The 13,775-nt window shown below is 31.6% G+C and overlaps 3 protein-coding genes across 6 annotated transcripts; 2 read left to right on the top strand and 1 right to left on the bottom strand.

Moving 5' to 3' along the window:
- Positions 1-3,400: 3,400 nt before the first annotated feature.
- LOC111277964 (protein SUPPRESSOR OF QUENCHING 1, chloroplastic-like) lies at positions 3,401-6,780 on the bottom strand. 3 transcript variants are annotated; one of them, XM_089764400.1, is made up of 5 exons: positions 6,299-6,780; positions 5,935-6,035; positions 5,581-5,846; positions 4,891-5,439; positions 3,409-4,659 (listed from the first exon to the last, which is right to left on the bottom strand). In XM_089764400.1, the coding sequence occupies exons 1-3, from the start codon at positions 6,642-6,644 to the stop codon at positions 5,844-5,846; spliced, it is 450 nt and encodes a 149-aa protein (XP_089620526.1). In that variant the 5' UTR covers positions 6,645-6,780; the 3' UTR covers positions 3,409-4,659; positions 4,891-5,439; positions 5,581-5,843. The 3 variants fall into 3 exon arrangements, with proteins under 3 accessions (XP_089620525.1, XP_089620524.1, XP_089620526.1); XM_089764399.1 differs by having other exon boundaries at positions 3,401-4,659; positions 4,891-5,476; positions 5,581-6,035; XM_089764398.1 differs by having other exon boundaries at positions 3,408-4,659; positions 5,581-6,035.
- Positions 6,781-7,468: 688 nt separating this feature from the next.
- LOC111277963 (uncharacterized) lies at positions 7,469-8,273 on the top strand. Of its 2 annotated transcripts, none has more exons than XM_022864410.2 (2): positions 7,469-7,510; positions 7,599-8,273. In XM_022864410.2, the coding sequence occupies exon 2, from the start codon at positions 7,611-7,613 to the stop codon at positions 7,965-7,967; it is 357 nt and encodes a 118-aa protein (XP_022720145.2). In that variant the 5' UTR covers positions 7,469-7,510; positions 7,599-7,610; the 3' UTR covers positions 7,968-8,273. The 2 variants fall into 2 exon arrangements, with proteins under 2 accessions (XP_022720145.2, XP_089620523.1); XM_089764397.1 differs by having other exon boundaries at positions 7,482-7,510; positions 7,604-8,273.
- On the top strand, positions 7,974-10,378 carry LOC149518299 (putative pectinesterase 29). Its single transcript, XM_089763465.1, has 8 exons — positions 7,974-7,985; positions 8,050-8,162; positions 8,271-8,361; positions 8,898-9,121; positions 9,201-9,360; positions 9,561-9,764; positions 9,861-10,108; positions 10,207-10,378. Exons 1-8 carry the CDS (start codon positions 7,974-7,976, stop codon positions 10,376-10,378), a joined length of 1,224 nt encoding a protein of 407 aa, XP_089619591.1.
- Positions 10,379-13,775: the final 3,397 nt, after the last annotated feature.

Here is a 13,775-nt window from a genome sequence, read left to right as displayed (position 1 = left end):
GTTTCTTCTATCACTCTCCTAAAGAAAAAAAATTTCATGCTACTTTCATAAACAAGTTTTTCTTAAAATGAAGTTGATTGATATATTATTTTTTACTATTACATTACCTTACATATAAGTACTTAAAAAAAAAATGACCATTAAAGTCCTTTGTATTACTTTCTTATTGCTACTTCTTTACTCTTATATAAAAAATTCTTCCAAAAAATATCAATTGATAAGTAAAATCTTTTGCATACTTTTTAATTGTGAAAAAATTATTCTGTAACAGCTTAAAAAACATTATCATTATCTTAAAAAAATGTTTATTACCTAACATTCTTAAAAAAAAAAAAAAAAATTTCAACATACTACTTCAAAAGCCACTTCTTATGCACTCTATAAATTGTATTTTAAAAAAAATTATGACATGCCCGCACGTTTTTTTTATAAGAACTCTTTCTATATTGTTTCAAGAAGTGTTTCCCAACATTCAAGAAAATATTTTTCTTTAAAAAGTATTCCTTGAACACACTTTTAATAAGTGTTTTTCATGAAGAATTTTCCATTCATCATTCTTTAAAAAATGATTCTCAAACATTAGTCTATGAAACTCTTATCGTTAGAAAAAAAAAATCCCAAATCGCTAGCATATCATCTTAAAAAACGGTTCATGATTAAAACTATTCTTAAAAAAAAAAAGTGATTCAATTTGTTAGTGCCTTTTAGCTATCTTGATTCTTTTTAGAAAAACTGATGTTCATTGCTTGTTATCCTAAATACTATTGGATTTATTTTACAATATTTGTTCTTTTAGAGAAGTATTATCATGACTTATTCTTTTATTTTTTTAGGAAAATATTTCCATTACTTGTTTTACTATTTTTATGAAAGTATTCATTTTACTTCTACTCTTAGGTAAACATTCTCATTATTTATTCTTCTATTTTTAAGGGACACCCAATGAACATTTTCCTATTTTTTAAGAAAATATTTTCATTACTTATTCTACTATTTTTAAGAAAACATCTTTATTACTTATTCTATCATTTTTTAGGGATAAACTTTCATTACTTATTATTCTATTTTCTTTAGGGAAACACCAATTACTTGTTTTCTTATTTTTTTTAAGGAAATATTCACATTACTTGTTCTTCTATTTTTTTTTAGGAAAACATTTTTATTATTTATTTTTCTATTTTTCAAGAAATATTTATATTACTTGTTCTCTTATTTTTTTAGAGAAATACTCACATTACTTATTCTCTTATTTTTCTTAAGGAAAATACTCTTATTACTAATTTTTCTATTTTTTAAGGAAACGCTCCCTTACCTAATCCTTTTAATAATTTTTTTTTTTTAGGAAAACACTCAATTATCTGTTCCTTTTAATATTGTTTCTATTTTTTAGGGAAACGATACTTTACCTATTTCTTTTAATATTTCTCTATTTTTTAAGGGAATGTTCTCTTACCTAATTCTTTTAATATTTCTTTTATTTTTTAGGAAAATGCTTTTTTACCTATTGTTTTTAATAATTTTCCTATTTTTTAGGCAAAGACACCCATTACCTATTCCTTTTAATTTCTCCTATTTTTTAGAGAAACATTCTCATTAATTTTTTTAAAAATATTTTTATTACTTATTTTCTTATTTTTTTTAAAAGAAACACTTCCACTATTTGTTCACCTATTTTCTCTATGAAAACACTACCATTACTTGTTCCTTTTTTTAAAGAAACACACAGTCATACGTCACCTATCTAACAAATAATTCTTTGATTTAGAACATTAAAATTTGCTTATTTTATGCATGAAACATTCTTTGATTTGCATTAAATAATTTTCATGTAAAGGGTAATAAATCCGCACATATACAATCACAAAATATATATAATTTTTTAATGAAACTTATATCATACATATTTAAATTAAAAGAATATATGAAAATAAAATATATTTATTCTTTTAATTCAAATATGGAAATACATGTTTTTTTATGAATCCGCATATATACAGTCAAATTCTTATGTAAAGGGCAAAATATAAATACTTGATTTTGGTTATTGATATTTTATTATTTTAAATTTCTTTAAAGTTCTTAAAATTAAGGATAAATCAGAACATGTGTTAAGATTATTTTAATAAAGGTTATTTTACGGAGCATGCAATAGACTATTTCAGTGAAAATTATTTTACAAAATAGCTATTCATGAAACAACATAGTTGTTTACTGAACAATTATTTAAGGAATAACTCCATCATGAAACAGCTATTCTTAGAACAATTTTGTCAAGGAACAAAAGCAACACCTTTATTGAAAACTCTTGAAACATAAGTTACTTCACTAAGAGTTATTTTACAAATGATGTTTCATCGAACGTTACTTTAACAAAATAATAGGGGAAAATAACCTCGAAATATAACATGATTCTTGGGTTAGGTTCACTATTGAGATGTTTTAAAAAGCTTAGCTTGATGGATCGAATATGAAGATAGTTAAGAGGTTTTCTCTTAACTTTTCCCTAAAATATGAGTGCTTCCTCATTTCCTTTAGAATAGGTAGTGAACTTTTATATTCACTATACTTATTACCAAGAAGCTAATTAAACTTTCATTAAACAATACATTTATACCTTTTGTAATAGTCAATTCTCTCAGTACTCACCACTATTCCTATTCATTACTCAAGATATGTAACTTCTATTCTTGAAACCTATAAATAAGAGTTTTCATAATTTATGAGGGATTTAGAGGACTTTCAACTTTCTCTCTAAATCTTTTTGCAATTGTCTCTTTCTAAATCTTTCTCTTAGTCTTATTCTCTTCCCAACTCAACTTTGTTATGCCACTTACCATCATTTGTTATTGCACTAAATACTTTAGGGTCTATTCTAATATTTTTCTCAGTTATCTTTCGGTATATCTCATTTTATTTGTTTGCAATGTTTTCTCACTTTAACAAAGAACCTATTTACAATGATCATAGCAACATTTACTGCATTTTTTTTTTATCAATTTGATGCATTCAAAATTTTATTTCGGTAAAAAGGGAGCATTATAAGCAGCACTTAAATTGTAATTTGACAAAAACACGAAGGATAGTAATAATTGGAATAAAAGTAAGATATGAGCCAAGGTAACAGTCCAACACAACATGGCGGGCCTTGCACCGTTGAATCTGTGTTGCTAAAACTTGGCAGCTAGGTTTTAGTGTTGAAAAAAGGTGACTATGTTGATGCAGACCTGTTGTTTAATTTCCATGATATTTTTCTTGTAATTACAGTCATTTTGTCATACCCCAGATTTCGTTGACGAGTTTACTTGTGAAAAAAATCAAATAGGTTCGCTTAATAAGTTGTACGATTCAATCATCTTGACAAAATACATAAATCAAACCATATCATGCTATCTTCAAAATGAAATTGCCGGCTATCACTTCACAACCCGCCTGTTTGATCACATTATAGACAAGTTTGATTTCTGTTGGCTTAGACTCTGGAACTTCCTCTTGGAATGGTACATCAAATAAGAGTGATTAGTACAAACGGACCTAATCTTCTTTGCAATAGTACTTCTGCAAGCACGATACTATTGATTACTGCCTGCTCCAAAACCCTATAAAGTGTTGTTTTCCATAGGACAGTGCTTTCAGCCATAAATTTGTGTGTGGTTTATTTCACTCATTTTCAGAGATATTTTAGCCCAAAAGAAAGTTATTTCCAAAGTTTCCTATGATTAATCTTAATGTAATCTATAAATATTAAACTGGCAAATAGGTTCGGGCAACTGGAGGCAGAATTGAATAGCTGAAGACCATTTAGACAACAGAGAACACATGCACGCAGTGAGCACGCATACACACGTGCAACTATGTTCTTTGGTATAAAAATAAGGGGCAGGGAACAGGGGGACAGCACACTGGGAAAAAGTTTCCATTTTTCCTACAATTATTGATTGATTTTCATAGGCTTATAGCTAACAAAAGCTTCCAGTTACAGTAGTCGAGTTACCAAACCCTTTTCCTTGCAGGCTTTGCACTGAACTTTGATGCCAATCTCTTTCAAGGACAGAATCACTAAACTTTAAAGGATGCCATACTGCATTAATGCTCAGAAAATAATTGAAAGGACCCACAAACTGATTTCACAATCCTCCAGGCTAAGTGCTGCCGCTGTATGATTTGCTAGCTGTGACAAATAGTTTTTGAACATCCTTGTTGCCTATGTCTAAGCATTCAAAGGCACAGAAGTTGTACTGATGAACAAACACATAGCTCTACATCTCCTAAGACTGCTTTTGGTTCCAACTGTAAACAATCTTTGCTTTCAAAATGAGGAGTACCTTGCAATTAATTGTCCCTGTAAATGCTGAAGAAGAGGATCTTCTGAAATTAAGTGTTGCAGATTCCTCTGGACACAGGTTCCACTAAATAGGATAACCGTTACAACAGAATGTATCTAGTGCTTTATTAAAAATGGCACGCTAAAAAGGATCGCCATTTTACATTATTGATGGTACAAAAGGACATTTCTAGCATATTCTCAGGACTACAGACTATAGCCAACTGAGCCACCACTGAGTATCATTGAGTGAAGCACTTCCTATATCATTTCTGATAATTGATGGACCAGCATCTTTTAGAGTCTCTTCTGTCATTGTAGTTGTCACAGCTCTGCATCTGCATGGAGCAGAGAATGATTAGAATTTACCACAAAGGTACTCCTTTTCTGTTTGATCATAGGAAAAAATGGTTGACAAGCAAGACCTGAAAGACTTATCTATCATGTTAGGAAGGGGGAAAAGCATATGTATTGATACAAAGTAACATGTATGATCATTTTCTGTATGTAAACCATTTTTTTCACCTAGGTTGAAAATGAGCATGCGTGATGCATATATGATCGTTTACCTCATTTTTGCTGCTTTGGCAGCCTGTACTCCAGCCAAAGCATCTTCAATAACAATACACTGACAAATGATAGGCAGATGTCAGATTCCTCAGCAGAAAAAAATACAATGGCACTTTAGAAAACAAAGAGTTTTAACAACTGAAGCTCTGCAGGGTACTACCATATCATCTACATGAAATTCTCCAAACAAGAAAGTAGAGATTCCGAAATTCAGCTAACAAACACTCAGTGGTAGCACCCATGAGAGAAATGGGAAGTATGACGAGAACTTTTTCATTGGCAAAGTTCGTATAAGAGCATGAAACATGGCATCAGTGAGTTTTTAATACCCTTTAGCACACAAATAAGAAAAATACAAATAAAAAATTTGGAAAATTATGCAGCAATATCACCATTGTCATGCAGAGCAACTCCTTTGGTCAGTGAGAAGGGAAAAATCCTTGCCATAATAGATGGGTGAGAATTATATGCCTCATCAAGGGGAACATCCAAGATCTTTGATGCAGCTAAGAAAATATCTGGAGCAGGTTTCAGATTCTCAAAAACATCTGCTGACACAATAGCATCGAACCTGATGTAAAAAGGCTAGAACCATAATAAGAAGAAAATAAAAAAACGATGCCTCAAAGTTAAAAATTATAATCTACAACCAATATATGCGTTGAAACAACTAGATTAGGTTGGCTTACAACGATATTGCTTGCCCAGCAGCAGCCAAGTTTGCATCAACCTTGATGCGATCAGCGCTGGATGCAACAGCAACTTTTAGGCTTTTGTTTTTACACTGTTACACAGAATACTCCATCATATGATATTATGATCCTGGTCTCACATGTGGCCATTGGCTTATGTAGCTGAGTAATGAGCTAAAGAGCACCTAGGAATCCTATTCCAGAATTTGGTTTTGCATAGTACAGGAAGGAAAGAACCTATAAGGTTTGTGAAAATTTGTTCACTGAAAAACACTTAAAATAGGTATTGTAAGATTGTAGTTTCATAATAAGAAAAAATAAATCTGTATATAAAAAATAAGAGCTAATCACCTCATCTAGATATATCTGAAGGAATCTCTTTTTTGCCGCTTCAGGGCCAAATTCTTTAACACCCTTAACAGAAGCAACACCTCCTAAAAAGTTTGCTTCACCTGGTATATCAATATCAGTAAAGTAGAAACATACAGTAAACTTAACAGCTTTGACATGACATCAAAATTAATCACTAACAAATCAAGAGACTAACTTATCGCAGATTTACATGCTTACAGTGACTATCTTTAATCAGCATCTGAAAATTAACTACCTAGATTCCTAAAAATTCATAATTTTTTAGTCAATCAAAATTTAAGGAAGAGTATCCATAAAAGAAGAAACTTAAAACAATAGCAAGGAATCTAGCTAAAAAGTTTACCCATGCCAGTGAAAGGCACAAAGTCCTCCACGGTAACTTGGACTCCCATTTCTGCAAAAACATCAATAGCTGCCTTTCTAGAAGGGTTCTCACTATTGCACAACACTCCATTCATGTCAAAAAGCAGTGCAGAGGCCTTTCCCCATTCTTGTTTACCGGTTTCTTTCACATTCTTGTCTTCCACCTTTACACATGAGTTTACCACCATTTTCCTTGTAAAAACTCTGCATTTAGATCTCCACTGGAAGAAGGAGCTTGTTCTCGATAAGGGTTTTGGTGATGAGACGGAGAAGAGCTTTGTTGGGTGAGATACAGAAGTTGGAGTTGACAGTAGTTTCATGGCCATGGCGTAACTGAATTTTCTGTTTTTGAGTGACGGTAACTGGTAAGGGGTTTTTTTAGGACTAGTTGGTTTTTTGCTAGACTAAATCACCCTTAACTTTAATTTAAAATAGCTACCCATTTGGGGTTGGAGCTTGGGCTTTTCGTCATTATAAGAATTTGTTTTATGGAAGAAAATTTTGTGGTAGTGTTACTGAAAATAATAGGACGGTGTTTGATGTAAGTGGTGCAGAGAAAAGAAAATGTATTCTATTGAACTTTCATTTTGTTGCTGAGGCACTGAATAATTGATGCTTTATCCACTTGGACAGGTGACCACTCTTTTGGAAAAGTCAACTGAGCCCAATTCCGGGCTTAAGGTAGCAGTAGAACAACAGAAATCGTGTATAATTTAGTTTGGACTGGAGCCCATTGTGGCCTAAATTTTTTGGATCAGAAATTTTCTTTTGTTTCAAGATAAATGGTATTGGGAAAGAGGATCTTAGGCTATGGCATTATAGTTGTCATCAAGCAATTCCAATGCTATTGCTTCCACTGTCTGCTGAAAGAAGCACTTAGTTTTTGAACCCTATAATGGAAACATAATCAAACTATATTAAGAAAGATATACCATATAAACCTCACCCCATTACCAGAAATGTCAGTTTGAATTATGTTTTAACATTTATCTATAGTTACCACTATCATTTCCACTAACCAGAACATGTGTGAATGCCCTTCCAATAAGGCCAAAAATTTGTGATTACTCCATTATTCCACTACATATTTGTCCTCCTAATCATGATTAAGCGCAATTTTTCAGCCTATAAATTCTACCTTGAAAGTAACATTTACTAGATTCATCAAATAAAATTGCAGAAGGAAGATAAGGTATGCTTAGTTTCATTAACGAATCAGTTTTTTATTCAAGTAACTTTATTAGTAATCATATGATCTTATCATTGATCACAATTGACAGCGTAGGTTAATCATGAAGATGGTACTTCTGGTTCTGTTTCTCCTGGGACTGGTATTGTTGCATTGCGAAGCTAATGCCAGAAGATTTTTATTGGAGGTGAACACAGTGAAAGCAGGTAATCAGGTTGCATCTGATGCTAAGCCTGATGATGAACCTAGCAAGTTAGGAACTGATGTGAAACCGGTTACTGCATCAGGGCCCTTGGTTGATGCAAAAAGTGACAATAAAACTAGCAGCAATAGTAGCACCGGTAACAGCAATGAAGATGATAAAAACGACAGCTATGGAACTTATGGAAATCCATCAGGATCATCTACTAAGATCCACCACTACTACATTGGTGACCACCCGCCAGCAAAAGGGAACTAGTTTGCTATGAAGAAAACAGTTTGTGTGTATATAATATAACTACTAATATATGATAAAGAGTGTGGAATTGATGAATCTGTAGTGTGTTATCGGCTGCTTGGATGTCTATTCCAGTTCCAGACAACCAAGAGCATTAATGGTATCCGATTATTATGTTTTCTGCAACTTTGTGTGGTCCGGCCCTCTAGGCCAATTGTAGTTCCTTTAAACAATATACTACATAAATAAATAACCGTGATTGTGGTATGTTGAAAGTATTCGAGATTTCAAGGATGATAAGAATATATTATAAATGATAATCAGTTATCAGCTCTTGAAGCATTCCTTGAGAATCTCTGTTCCATTAAGGCTCCATGAAAAAGGGTCCCTACCTACATATTATACAGTGGTTCTGGTACTTTAATTGGAATTTGCTTTGAAACTCTAAAATTATATTAACACTTTGTTACTATTATTTTCGAATGACAAAAAAAAGCTACATATGTAAATATTCTTTGAAAAGTCATGAAATCGAGTTTTTCTTCTGCAGCTTGTGTTAAGGTTCCATTAACTGAGACCAGCAGATTCTGCACTAATCATGGAGTTAATTAGCTGTCAGTCAAAAATGTAAAGGCAAAGCCATCTATGGAGAGAAAGTTAAGCTTACCGTAAATGATTACCTGGTGAAAGATCAACAGATTTTTTATTTAATATGGCTTTCCTCATTAAGGAAAATCATGCTTTCTTAATGATCATAGCCTTGAAAGATATTATCTGGCAGATAAATTGCCAAAAATTTTAAAAATTTCCAATTGAAACATAATCTTACCAGTTAAATCATTCACAGCTAATTTTACACAAATGGAATAGGTAAAACAAGACGTCATATTTTTCTCTGATTCTTAAGATCCTGTCAATTGATCTTTATACTTGGGTACATTCAAAATGCAGTATCTCCAATTCTTTCTCCATTCTATTCTGGTTTCATTCCTTTTTATGCCAAACAAGGCAGAGGTTAGAAAAATTAAGTATGATGCACAAGCTGTAATTGCAAAAACTATCATAGTTGATCAATCAGGCCATGGGAATTTCATCACTATCCAAAAAGCCATTGATTCTATTCCATCCAACAATGCAGCATGGACACTAATTCGTGTTAAAGCCGGTATCTACAAGTAATTACTGCTGAAACCTTTTTTTTTTTAGACCAACAAAGTGGTTTCTAGCTCTAATCTTGTGCCTTCATCTGTTTAGTGAAAAGGTAAATATCCCTCCAGATAAACCAAAAATTATTCTTGGAGGAGAGTCAAGAAGCAAGACTATTGTCTGGTTTGGAGATGGAGGTGATTCCATTAGAAGTTCTACTTTTTCATTGTATGCTGAAGAGTTTGTTGCCATAGATATAACATTCAAGGTCTAGTGGCTTTAACTTTTTGCATATTTCTTCTTTATTTGCTTGATCATATTTCAATTCAAGCTTATTCATTTCCATCTTAACCAAATTCAAAAATTTTCACAACTTGAGCTAATTGCAAAAGGATTAAGAAGTTTTATTCAAGCTACTGATATTTTGATCCAATGCTGCCTTGAACTAATAACCCTTTTTTCTGACAGAATACTCATAATCTTCAACCTGGAAAACCAATTACATGGGCACCAGCAGCTCTGATCAATGCGGACAAGGCAGCATTTTATCGTTGTGGCTTTATAAGTGTACAGGACACATTGACGGACTCACAAGGTCGTCACTACTTTGAAAGTTGCTATATTGAAGGTGCTGTGGATTTCATCTGGGGTAATGGCAGATCAATTTATCAGGTTGGCAATTACCACATTAATCTCCTCTATGTCCCTTACATTGAAATATCACATTTATCATCGAAATCCTTATATTTACACTCAAATTTTATGTAGAGATGCATCTTAAACGTAACAACATCACTTCTAAGTGAAGGCCTGACTGCTTATATCACTGCTCAAGCTCGAGACAGCAGGATTAATACTAGTGGTTTTGTGTTCAAATACTGTTTAATCTCTGGAACCGGCCCTGCATATCTAGGAAGAGCATATAAAAAATATGCTAGAGTATTGTTTTACCGGACAAGGATGTCCAATATCATTGTTCCGACGGGTTGGTCAGCATGGAATTATGCTGGTAAAGAGTAAGATTTTATGCCTTGAAAAAAATATTCATCTTAATTGTAATTAATGAATCAATTGAGCATGGTTGTTGACAATTTCTTTCATAAAAATTTTGCAGAAATTCTATAGTTTATGCAGAGGTAGATTGTAAAGGACCTGGGGCAGACAAGTCCAAGCGCGTGCCATGGGAGAAGAACCTGTCACCTCAAGATTTGAGCTATTTAGTAAATCTCGACACTTTCATAAACAAAGGAGGATGGATCCAAAGACAACCTAAGATCCACCCTTAAACATGTTTATGGCTGCTGCACTAACTGTTGGTAGTTTAGAATGTGGTGCATCCCACATTGGATAGAAAGATTTAATTATTGATGAATAAAATCATATTTTAAATAATTATGATTGAATAAAAATAATTATCATATGACAAATGGTCATAACTATTTAAATATAAATAGATTGTTACTCATAAAGGTCATGATTATATAGAAGGTCATAACTATTTGAATAGAAGTTTATATCTGTTCATTCATTATAAATAAATCTTTCAGTATAATCATTTTCACTACTTCTGATTTAGAGAGTTTTAAGGCTTTATTGTATCCTATAGGCATAATTGCCTTTAAGACAGTGTTATTTACGCCTCAAAGCTATATTTTCTTCTTTCTTACTATTTCTGTTTTTCTTAAATCTATTAACAATTTAAAGGCAATTATGGATACTACATATACTATTGTCCCTACTACTGCTATAAATTTGGATTCAAGCATGAATGTTCATTTTCAAAATCAAGATGTAATCAGACTTGATCGTTTTAATGGATCAAACTACACTAGGTGTAAGGACAAAATGGTTTTTCTATTGACAGCATTGAAGATGTTTTATGTACTTGATCCAAATTTGAAACCAATTCCAAAACCAACTCTTGAAGATTCTGATACTATTCAAGCAACAAGAAGCAAACGTGAAGAAGATGAACTAGTCTATCAAGGTTATATTCTGAATTCATTATCTGACCGTCTATATGACCTATACAGAAATATGAAAACACCAAAAGAGATATAGACTGCTCTTGAGCACAAATACATGAACGAAAAGAAAGGTACGGATAAGTTTTTGGCTTTGAAATACTTTTAATTTTCAATAACTGATGATAAACCAATCATGGACCAAGTGCACGAGTTGCAAATTCTGGTCTCTAAGTTAAGTGAGTTGGAAATTAAGGTTCCTAATTCACTTCAAGTTGGAGCTATTTTGTTAAAACTTCTTCTTTCATGGAATGGATATAGGAAGAAAGTTCTGTATTCAACAGATACTTTCACTATTGAAGAATTTCAAACTTACATACAGATTGAAGCAAAAAATCGTGCAAAAGATGCACTCTTCCTTGGAAGTTCCAATATGAATTACGTGAGTGGACAAAATTCTGAAAAAACTCACAAGTCTTTTGGTAAATTTCAAAACAATTTTAAAGTAAAAATAATGGATTTAAGAAGTCCAAATTTAACAAGAACAAAATATGTTTCCATTATGGAAAGAAATGACATTTGATTAAAGATTGCAGATTTAAAAATGTTGGAATTAAGATTGGTTATAGATTTGAAAGCAAGGCAAATCTGGTTGAGCAAGAAATTAATGAACTTGTTGCAATGGTGATTGACATGCAAATTGGAATGATCACCAAAGTTCATATGGCTACTACAAATAAGTCATCTGATTGGTGGCTAGATTTTGGTGTAACAATTCATGTTTGCAACAACAAAAAGTAATTCAAGACTTATGAAGAATGCAAGAAACCAGAAAAAATCTTTATGAAAAATCATGTTCCTACCAAAGTGATTGGAAAAAGAACGGTTGAATTGAAATTCACCTCAAGGCAGAAATTAACTCTAATTAATTTTTTCATGCTCCTGAGATTAAAAAGAACCTTGTATCTGCAAATCTATTATGTTAAAAAGGCTTTAAGATTGTACTAGAGTCTGATAAAGTTATAGTCTCCAAAAATGATGTATTCATTAGAAAAAGATATTCCAATGATTGTATGTTTAAACTAAGCATTGATGAAATAAATAATATTTCTGCTTATATTGTTGAGCATTCTTCTTTTTCATGGCATGCTAGATTAGGACATTTAAATTATCATTATATGAATCATATGACTAAGCATGGTTATATAACATACTAGAAAAATCATAACATTAAATGTGAAATCTGTGTCAAAGCAAAAAATGACTAAGAAACATTTTCCTAAAGCTAAAAGAAATACAAAATTATTAGAACTTATACATTCTGATATTTGTGAGCTAAATGATTTATTAACAAGATGAGAAAAAAGGTATTTTATAACATTTATAGATGACAGTTCTAGTTATACTTTTGTGTATCTAATGAAAACAAAAGGCAAAGCTTTTGATAAATTCAAAGAATATAAATCAATTGTTAAAAATCAAAAGGAGAAGAAAAATCAAAATTCTTCGAACAAATAAGGGTGGTGAATATTTTTCAGATTCATTTTCTCTTTTTTGTGAAGATAATGGAATTATTCATCAAAGGACAGCCCCTTATGCACCCCAACAAAATGGTTTAGCCGAAAAAAAAAATAGAACTTTGGTTGATATGGTAAATAGTATGTTGTTAAATGCTAAATTACCTCTGAATCTTTGGGAAGAGGCACTTTTAACAGCATGCCACATACATAATAAAATTTTTTCATAGAAATTCTTAAAGACACCATATGAACTTTGGAATCATGACAGAAAATCAAATTTGGATTATTTTAAAGTATGGGGGTGCATTGCCTTTTATAAAATACCTCATCCTCATAAATCAAAATTAGGACCTAGAGGTATTAAAAGTATTTTTGTTGGTTATGCACAGAATTAAAAAACATATCGACTTCTTGATTTAAATACTAATGTTATTGTTGAATCTATTCATGTAGAATTTTTTTGAAAATAAGTTTATATGTGATACCAAAATTGATATGGAGAAACAAATTGAAATGATTCCTACAAATGGAAATAAAAGAAAAGAAAGTAATGATTATGTTGAAATTAGAAGGAGCAAAAGAGTTAGAAAAGATAATCTTTTGCTTTCTGATTTTGTTTCTCCAAATTCTATAATATTCCTAGTAGAAGGGAATAGAACCAAAGTGTTTAAGAAAATACCAATTCTACTAAATATAGATGAAGACCCTAAAACATTTAATGAAGCTATGACTTAAAGAGATGTTGCTTTTTGAAAAGAAGCTATTAATGATGAAATGGATTCAATCATGTCCAATAATACATGGGTCTTAGTAAATTTACCTCCAGGTTCTAAACCTATGGGATATAAATGGGTGTTTAGAAAGAAATATAATACAGATGGTTCTATACAAACCTTTAAAGCAAGATTAGTTGTAAAAGATTTTAAACAAAAGGAAGGCATATATTATTTTGATACATATGCTCCAGTAGCTAGAATAGCATCCATTAGAGTTCTTATAGCTTTGGCTTCCATTCATAAATTGTATGTGCATCAAATGGATGTTAAAATAGCCTTTTTAAATAGTAACTTAAAGGAAGAAATATACATGGAATAACCAGAAGGTTTTATTCTTTCAGGTAATGAGAATAAAGTTTGTAAATTAATTAAATCACTTTATGGGCTAAAGCAACCTCCTAAACAATGGCATGAAAAGTTTGA

This window comes from Durio zibethinus, chromosome 7, assembly GCF_047325235.1.
Source record: "Durio zibethinus cultivar Kanyao isolate XHJ-2024 chromosome 7, ASM4732523v1, whole genome shotgun sequence".
NCBI lineage: Eukaryota > Viridiplantae > Streptophyta > Magnoliopsida > Malvales > Malvaceae > Durio > Durio zibethinus.
The sequence above is the reverse complement of the archived record's forward strand: the minus strand, read 5'-3'. Positions and strand labels throughout refer to the sequence as shown.

Coding starts and splice junctions, on each gene's coding strand:
- LOC111277964 (XM_089764399.1), bottom strand. CDS start 6,644: ATGGCCATGAAACTACTGTCAACTCCAACTTCTGTATCTCACCCAACA. Junction 6,036..6,298: donor TGTGCCTTTCACTGGCATGG/GTAAACTTTTTA, acceptor TTGATATACCAG/GTGAAGCAAACTTTTTAGGA.
- LOC111277963 (XM_022864410.2), top strand. CDS start 7,611: ATGAAGATGGTACTTCTGGTTCTGTTTCTCCTGGGACTGGTATTGTTG.
- LOC149518299 (XM_089763465.1), top strand. Junction 8,163..8,270: donor TCCGGCCCTCTAGGCCAATT/GTAGTTCCTTTA, acceptor AATGATAATCAG/TTATCAGCTCTTGAAGCATT. Junction 9,122..9,200: donor GTTAAAGCCGGTATCTACAA/GTAATTACTGCT, acceptor TCATCTGTTTAG/TGAAAAGGTAAATATCCCTC.